This window comes from Penaeus vannamei, chromosome 35 (assembly GCF_042767895.1).
Source record: "Penaeus vannamei isolate JL-2024 chromosome 35, ASM4276789v1, whole genome shotgun sequence".
NCBI classification, from domain to species: domain Eukaryota; kingdom Metazoa; phylum Arthropoda; class Malacostraca; order Decapoda; family Penaeidae; genus Penaeus; species Penaeus vannamei.
Window position 1 is genome coordinate 28,426,102 of NC_091583.1, and position 7,500 is coordinate 28,433,601.

Here is a 7,500-nt window from a genome sequence, read left to right on the forward strand (position 1 = left end):
TTCCCAAAGAACAACAACAACAAACAACAACAAAACACCCCCGTCATACACGACAATCATTTGCAAACTCCCAATATCACGACGCGAGTTTAGAAAATAAGGAAAAGGTGATGATGTTGCATTTTTTTCGTGGGCAATGAGACACGGGGTACGAGGTTGGGGTATCAGAAGGGGGCGCGGTGGGGTGGGGTATGAGGGAGGCCTGGGGGGGTAGGGGTACAAGGAGGATAACGGGATAAGGGGGAATCAGAAGGGGATGGGGTGGGGTGGGGGCGCATGAGGAGGAGCTAAGGGTTGGGGCATAAGGAGGGGATGAGAGATAGGGGTATAATGAGGGGGGGTACAGGATAGGGGTTTAAGGAAGAGAATACGGTACATGAGGAGGAGGTTGAGGATAGGATATTAGGGATATATGAAGTAGATATGGGTGGAGGAAGGATAGGAGAAGGGAGAAGAGGCAATGGAAGGGGGAAGAAGAAGAAGGGTTGGAGTTGGGAATGACGGTGGAGGGGGGAGGGGGGGGAGGGGGAGAGGCGCAGAGGAGTCAGAGTGGATGAATGCAGTCGTCTCTGAGGTAGGTCACGGGAAGGTTATGGGAGGCGAAGGACGGAGAAATTTTGAGAAACGAGGGGCGGAGAGACTGCGAAAGAAGAAGAAGAAGAAGACGGAGGAGGAGAAGAAGAAGGAGGAATCGTGGCAGGTACGAAGGAGGTGGAAGAGGCGAAACAGAGGCACGGTTGCACGCCGAGACCCGGTAATGAGGCGAGGATGCCGCCCTCGACTGACCTGACAGGAGGTTGGAGAAGACGGGGCGAGGCGGCGGAGGCGAGGGGGAAGCACGCAAGGGCGAGGACATGGAATACGAATGGTCGCCCTCTTCGTCCTCCTCCAGGTACATGTCCAAAACCACCGACGGGGAGGCCATTTCAGGGGGGAGGGGGGAGGCAGAGACACAGGACGAGGGAAAGACGATAACAAGAGAGAGAGAGAGAGAGAGAGAGAGAGAGAGAGAGAGAGAGAGAGAGAGAGAGAGAGAGAGAGAGAGAGAGAGAGAGAGAGAGAGAGAGAGAGAGAGAGAGAAATAAACCGAGAAAAATAAAACACAAGAGAAAAGGGGATAGAAAAAACACGTGTCAACGCCTCAGACACGGGCCTCCGTCATCGCAAGGGCACCGCGGGTATTTCCTTCCCGACGATGCTTTCACCGCTCACAGGAAGCCGTCCTCCGCCCCCCGGCACTGCATGCTCGCACACACTCCCACAACAACACTTTGCAATCGGCACACGCAACACCTGTTTTAAAACACAAGGTTCAATAATCCTTGTGCCGGAGAACTGTCAACTGATTTCAAAACCTAACAAGGTCGCGTTCTTGTGAATTATTCAACAAACCCGGGTTTTGCAAGCCTTAGCGTCTTATTTAGCGTTGATGTTCTCGAGAGGTACTTGGCAATTGTGATCGATATCGGCAGCGCCTCGAGTGTTCCTTCCCGCCGCACTCCACGACCTTGCGATCGCATGTAGAGCGTCAGCAGCAGCGGCGCGTCATGGGGGCAGCGCTCAGCGTTGACGGGCGTCGCGCGCGCGGCCTTCACGCTGGCTCTCCACGCCGCAGTTCCTCAAGCCGGAGTTCTTCCTCCTAAAGACGACACAGCGGCTGAAGGAGAGCGCCGCTGGAGGCATGCTTGGAGGGAGCTCTCGGGCCCGCTGCCTTCCGCGTCCTCTGAGGGCCGGCCGGCGCGAGGCTTCGCTCCACGCTCGCAGGCAGGGTCTCCGTCAGCCCTCCGCGACAGGCATCGCTCGAGTGCTTGCGTCGCTTGAGCGAGGGAGACTGGGGGGAGGGGGGGGGAGCTCCCACTCGAGCGTTGAGAATACAGAAGCACAGCTCGAGCGGCTCTCACGCCGAGGAGAGACCCGGGATCAGGTCCTCTAATCCACTAATGTCTCGGATTTCGGGTCGACGTCCCCGTAATTGCAGCAATCGAAGTCCCCAAATTGCACACGAACAAAACGCCGGCTTCTTTTTCGTTTCCTCTCTCTCTCTCCCGATTTCACAGCGGTCGCCGGCGAGGTTCGAGCAACATATGGGTTTCCGAAAGGTCGTTCTCGCGATCCCCAAGACACGGAATTCCGAAGCACTCCGCCGGTTCGAAGGCACCAAATCCACCGCACCCGAAATCCACTCGAGAAGCGGGCCGTCGAGACACACCGAAGCCCCGAGACTGAGGCGGGTCGCGTGCTCGTGTCGCGTGTACCGAGCAGGAGCAGGAGCAGGAGCGGGAGTAGGAGCGGGAGCGGGAGCGAGAGCGACGTATGTGCGCCGAGCGAGAGGAGGGACGGAGTAACTGGCGAGCGAGCGTAGCGCCGCTAACACAGGTGTGCCGGCAACCTGTCCCCCAGCCGCCCCACGCCGGCCGGCACCGCCACCACGTGTTGCTCCTACTCGCCCGGCCTCTCCTCGCGCGCACGCACGCACGAACGAACGCGCCGCACTCGCACTCATTCACACCCACGCGACCACGCACGGACACGGATAAAACACACTCACACTTACTTATTCTCTCTCTTTCTCCCTTTGCACACACACACAACCACACGCACACATCCCCCCTCCCTCCCTCCCTCTTCCCATTCATGAGCACACACTCCCCCATTCACCAGGGTCAAGAACCGCCTCCCGACCACCGCTAACACCACAGCCAACCGATTCCCGACCACTACCGACACCACAGTCATCGACCTGCCCGACAACACCAAAACGAAGCCACACTCTTCACAGCATCATCTTCTACGTCAGATGCTTTCATTACGACCGACAACACAACTAAGGGAAAAAAATAACTTAAAAACCAACTCAACACTCCTTTCGTTAACTAGATCTAAGAACAACACAACAACTCGAATAATAACTACTTAAAAATGAATATAAAACTTAAAAAACAACAACTTAACACTCCTTTCGTTAACTAGATCTAAAAACAACGCAACAACTCGAATAATAACTACTTAAAAATGAATATAAAACTTAAAAAAACAACAACTTAACACTGCTTTCGTTAACTAGATCTAAAAAACAACACAACAACTCGAATAATAACTACTTAAAAATGAATATTCCTTTCGTTAATTACGCCTAAAAGGTCCATTATGGGACTCATTACGTATGTCTCAAATATTTTTCCCCAAACACAATATACCAGATTCCTGCCACATCCGTCCCGACAAATTATCTATGGCGATAGCTTATGGAAAAAAAATCCAAATTTATTATAAATCACAACAACGGATTTCAAAGCAACGGACATCCTTAAGCACGAACAAACGACTAGAGATATACGTACATCTGTATCTATATATTTATCTAACTATATACACGTGTGTGTGTGTGAAAGAGAGGGAGAGGGAGATAGAGATAGAGATAGAGAGAGAGACGGGAATAGACAGATAGATATATAGACAGAAAGAGAGAGAGAGAGAGAGAGAGAGAGAGAGAGAGAGAGAGAGAGAGAGAGAGAGAGAGAGAGAGAGAGAGAGAGACAGAGAGAGAGAGAAAAAGAGAAAGATAGAGACAGAGAGAGAGAGAAAAAAAAAAATAAAACAGCCAGTGTAAAATAACATCCCCCCAACACCCCAACACCCCCCAAAAAAAATCACATACGCACCTACATTATCAAGACACTTCCCGAGATTGTCGAGCCACACTTCCTCTCCGCGACAACCACCACACTGCACCACACCAGCAGCTCCCCACCACGCCTCGCAACAAACCAACAACACCAACAACAACACCAACCACACCAACAACACCAACAACACCAACAACACCAACCAGTCAGCCAGGATCGAACCGCAGATAGAACGAGATCACCGCAAATCAACCGGAATTCCAGTCGACAATTAACCCAAAGACAAAAACCTGAATGGAAGAAGACCAAAGTTAACCGAAGGAACACTGAGAGAAAGAGAGAGAGAGAGAGAGAGAGAGAGGGAAGAGAGAGAGAGAGAGAGAGAGAGAGAGAGAGAGAGAGAGAGAGAGAGAGAGAGAGAGAGAGAGAGAGAGAGAGAGAGAGAGAGAGAGAGAGAGAGAGAGAGAGAGAGAGAGAGAGAGAGAGAGAGAGAGAGAGGGAGAGAGAGAGAGAGAGAGAGAGAGAGAGAGAGAGAGAGAGAGAGAGAGAGAGAGAGAGAGAGAGAGAGAGAGAGAGAGAGAGAGAGAAAGAAAGAAAGAAAGAAAGAAAGAAAGAAAGAAAGAGAGAAAGAAAGAAAGAAAGAAAGAAAGAAAGAAAGAGAGAGAGAGGAGAGAGAGAGAGGAAAGAGAGAGAAGAGAGAGAAAAAGAGAGAGAGAGATACGGCGACAATTAACCACAAAACAACAACCTGAATGCAAGACGACCTAAGCCAACCAAGGAAACACCAGAAAAAAAAAATTATATATATATATATATATATATATATATATATATATATATATATATATATATATATATATATATATATATATATATAAACATACAACTAATATTTACGGCAATGCCCCCCACATATAAAAAAAAGTCTACGTGACCACACACAACATACAAACCCTTTGAAACCCCACAGCCACAACTCACAGGACTAAAAAAAACAAACAAAATTAGCCCTTACAAACACAACAGATCCAGACCCAACCACAACACAAACCACGTGTCTCCCCCCTCCCCCCCCTCCCCCCCCTTGACGTCTTCTATGCGATGCACCATTGCGTTTTCTGTCTTCATGCCATATCTATGTGATACCTTGATTACGTTATCTATGCGGTATCATCTGACCATTTCTATGTGATGCCATGTTACTATTTCTACGTCATGAATTATGATTAAAATTAAAATTATTAAAATAATTAAATATAATTAATCAAATAATATAATATAATATAATATAATATAATATAATATAATTAAATATAATATATAATAAATATAATAAATATAATAAATATAATAAGTAAATATAATATAATTAAATAATTAAATTAAAATGATTAAAATTAAAATGATTATCTTTACTATGCGTGATGCCTTCTTAGCATTTCTATGCGATGCCATATTACTATTTCTATGCGATGCCATATTACTATTTCTATGCGATGCCATATTACTATTTCTATGCGATGCCATATTACTATTTCTATGCGATGCCATATTACTATTTCTATGCGATGCCATATTACTATTTCTATGCGATGCCATATTACTATTTCTATGCGATGCCTTATAAAGTTTTCTATCCAGTGCCACACTGCGTATCCTATGCGAAGCCCCAGTACTATTTCTATAGAATGCCCCCTTTCTATGCCCCCCCCCCCTTAGCGATGCCTTATTACGTTTCCTATGTAGCGCCTCATGACTAATGCTGTGGGAGTCATGCTGCATAACAGCTGCCGGAGATTATCTTTCCCCTCCCCCCTCCCCCTAACCCCTCCCCACCTTCCCCCTTCCTTTACCCCACTAGCCCCTCCCCCTCCCCTCCCCACCTTCCCCTTCCCTTACCCCACTAGCCCTCCCCCTAACCCCTCCCCACCTTCCCTTCTCTTACCCCACTAGCCCCTCCCCCTCCCCCTAACCCTCCCCACCTTCCCCCTTCCCTTCCCCCTCCCTCCTCTCTCTCTTCATGATCACCTGTGCTACAGCTGCTGTCCCGTAAGCAGGTGAGTAAAAGGTCCGCGTAAATAGTATATAGTACGACCCTGTCCTCTTAAACACCTGCCACAGGGTCAAAAAAACAATAATAATAACAATAATAAATAAATAAATAAATAAATAAAAATAAAGGCTTTTTCACTATCACTGTCTACAATGTTGAGACTCATTAGGGCGCGAGTAAGAGAATAAATTCTGATTCGGTTAAGGTTCGAGTCACCAAGCTACCTGCTCGCGGCTTGAGAGTGAAAGTGCGCATTTAGTAAATATGGGTAAATATAAGTTTATTCACTGTATAATATATATAGGTTTGTTCACTGTATAATAAATATAGGTTTGTTCACTGTATAATATATATAGGTTTGTTCACTGTATAATATATATAGGTTTGTTCACTGTATAATAAATATAGGTTTGTTCACTGTAAAATATATATTTGTTTGTTCACTGTATAATAATAAATGTAAAACGGAAGGGGTGGTCGTCACGCGGTCAATAATAATTTTCCCTAATTTTCGGTTTTCGCCATTTGAAATTCTCTCTCTCTCTAATTATCCTCCTCATCACCGCCATCTCATTGCCATCACCATCATCAACACACCATCCTTATCCTTATCACCATCACAATCTTTATCCTCCTCATCACCACCACCATCCTTATCCTCATCACCATCACCATCCTTATCCTCATCACCACCACCACCACCCCCCTCACACCATGCTTATCCTCATCATCACCTCAATATCCCCATCCTTACCCTCACCATTCTCATCCTCATCACCACCACCACCATCCTTACCCTCACCATCCTCACCACCATCATCACCTCAATATCCCCATCCTTACCCTCACCATCCTCACCACCATCACCATCCTCACCATCCTACCCTCACCACCACCACCACCATCATCCCTCACCACCACCATCCTCACCACCATCCTCAATATCCCCATCCTTACCCTCACACCCTCATCCTCACCACCACCACCATCCTCATCCTCACACCATCTTACCCTCACCATCCTCATCACCATCACCCCCACCACCACCACCCTCATCCTTACCCTCATCACCACCACCACCACCACCCTCACACCATCCTTACCCTCACCATCCTCATCACCATCACCACCCTCACACCATCCTCATCCTTACCCTCACACCCTCCTCCTCACCACCACCCTCACACCATCCTTACCCTCACCATCCTCATCACCATCACCCCCACCACCACCACCCTCACACCATCCTCATCCTTACCCTCACACCCTCCTCCTCACCACCACCCTCACACCATCCTTATCCTCACCATCACCACCACCACCACCACCACCCTCACCCTCACCCTCACCCTCACACCATCCTTACCCTCACCCTCACCATCCTCACCACGTTCACAATGACACGCAGCTTACAACAGCGACCACGTGACCGAGTTCCCAAGTGCGTCTGGGAACGAAGCATCCGCCCCTCATAGCCACTCGAGTTTTTTTTTATTTATTTTTTATTTTTTTATTATTTTTTTTTTATCTCTCCGTCTGCATCTCTTTATCTCGTTTAAAAATTATTTATTTATTTGATTTATATTTATCCTTATTTATTTATTTATTTATTTTATATTTATTTATTTATTTTAATTAAAAATATTTATTTATTTCATTTATATTCATCTTTATTTATTTATTTATTTTATCTTTATCTCTTTATCATAGCCACTCAAGTTTTTTTTTTCTTTTTTTTCTTTTTTTTTTAATCTCTCCGTCTGCATCTCTTTATCTCGCAGCAACGCCCGACATTGAGTCTAATCGTCTTCTGGTGAATTA

The 7,500-nt window shown here is 46.8% G+C and overlaps 1 protein-coding gene across 4 annotated transcripts in view; it reads right to left on the reverse strand.

Annotated features, from left to right (window-relative positions):
- Positions 1–7,500, reverse strand: part of Atf6 (bZIP_ATF6 domain-containing protein ATf6) — a 64,167-nt gene that overhangs the window by 18,463 nt on the left and 38,204 nt on the right. Inside the window, exon 1 of one of the 4 annotated variants that reach the window (XM_070114272.1) lies at positions 787–2,268. The exons of 2 other annotated variants lie outside the window; for them this stretch is intronic. In XM_070114272.1, the coding sequence (XP_069970373.1) occupies positions 787–925 (139 nt within the window). In that variant the 5' untranslated portion in view covers positions 926–2,268. Of the gene's footprint in view, positions 1–786; positions 2,269–7,500 lie in introns of those variants that run through there. One more of the 4 variants, XM_070114276.1, reaches the window with a different exon arrangement.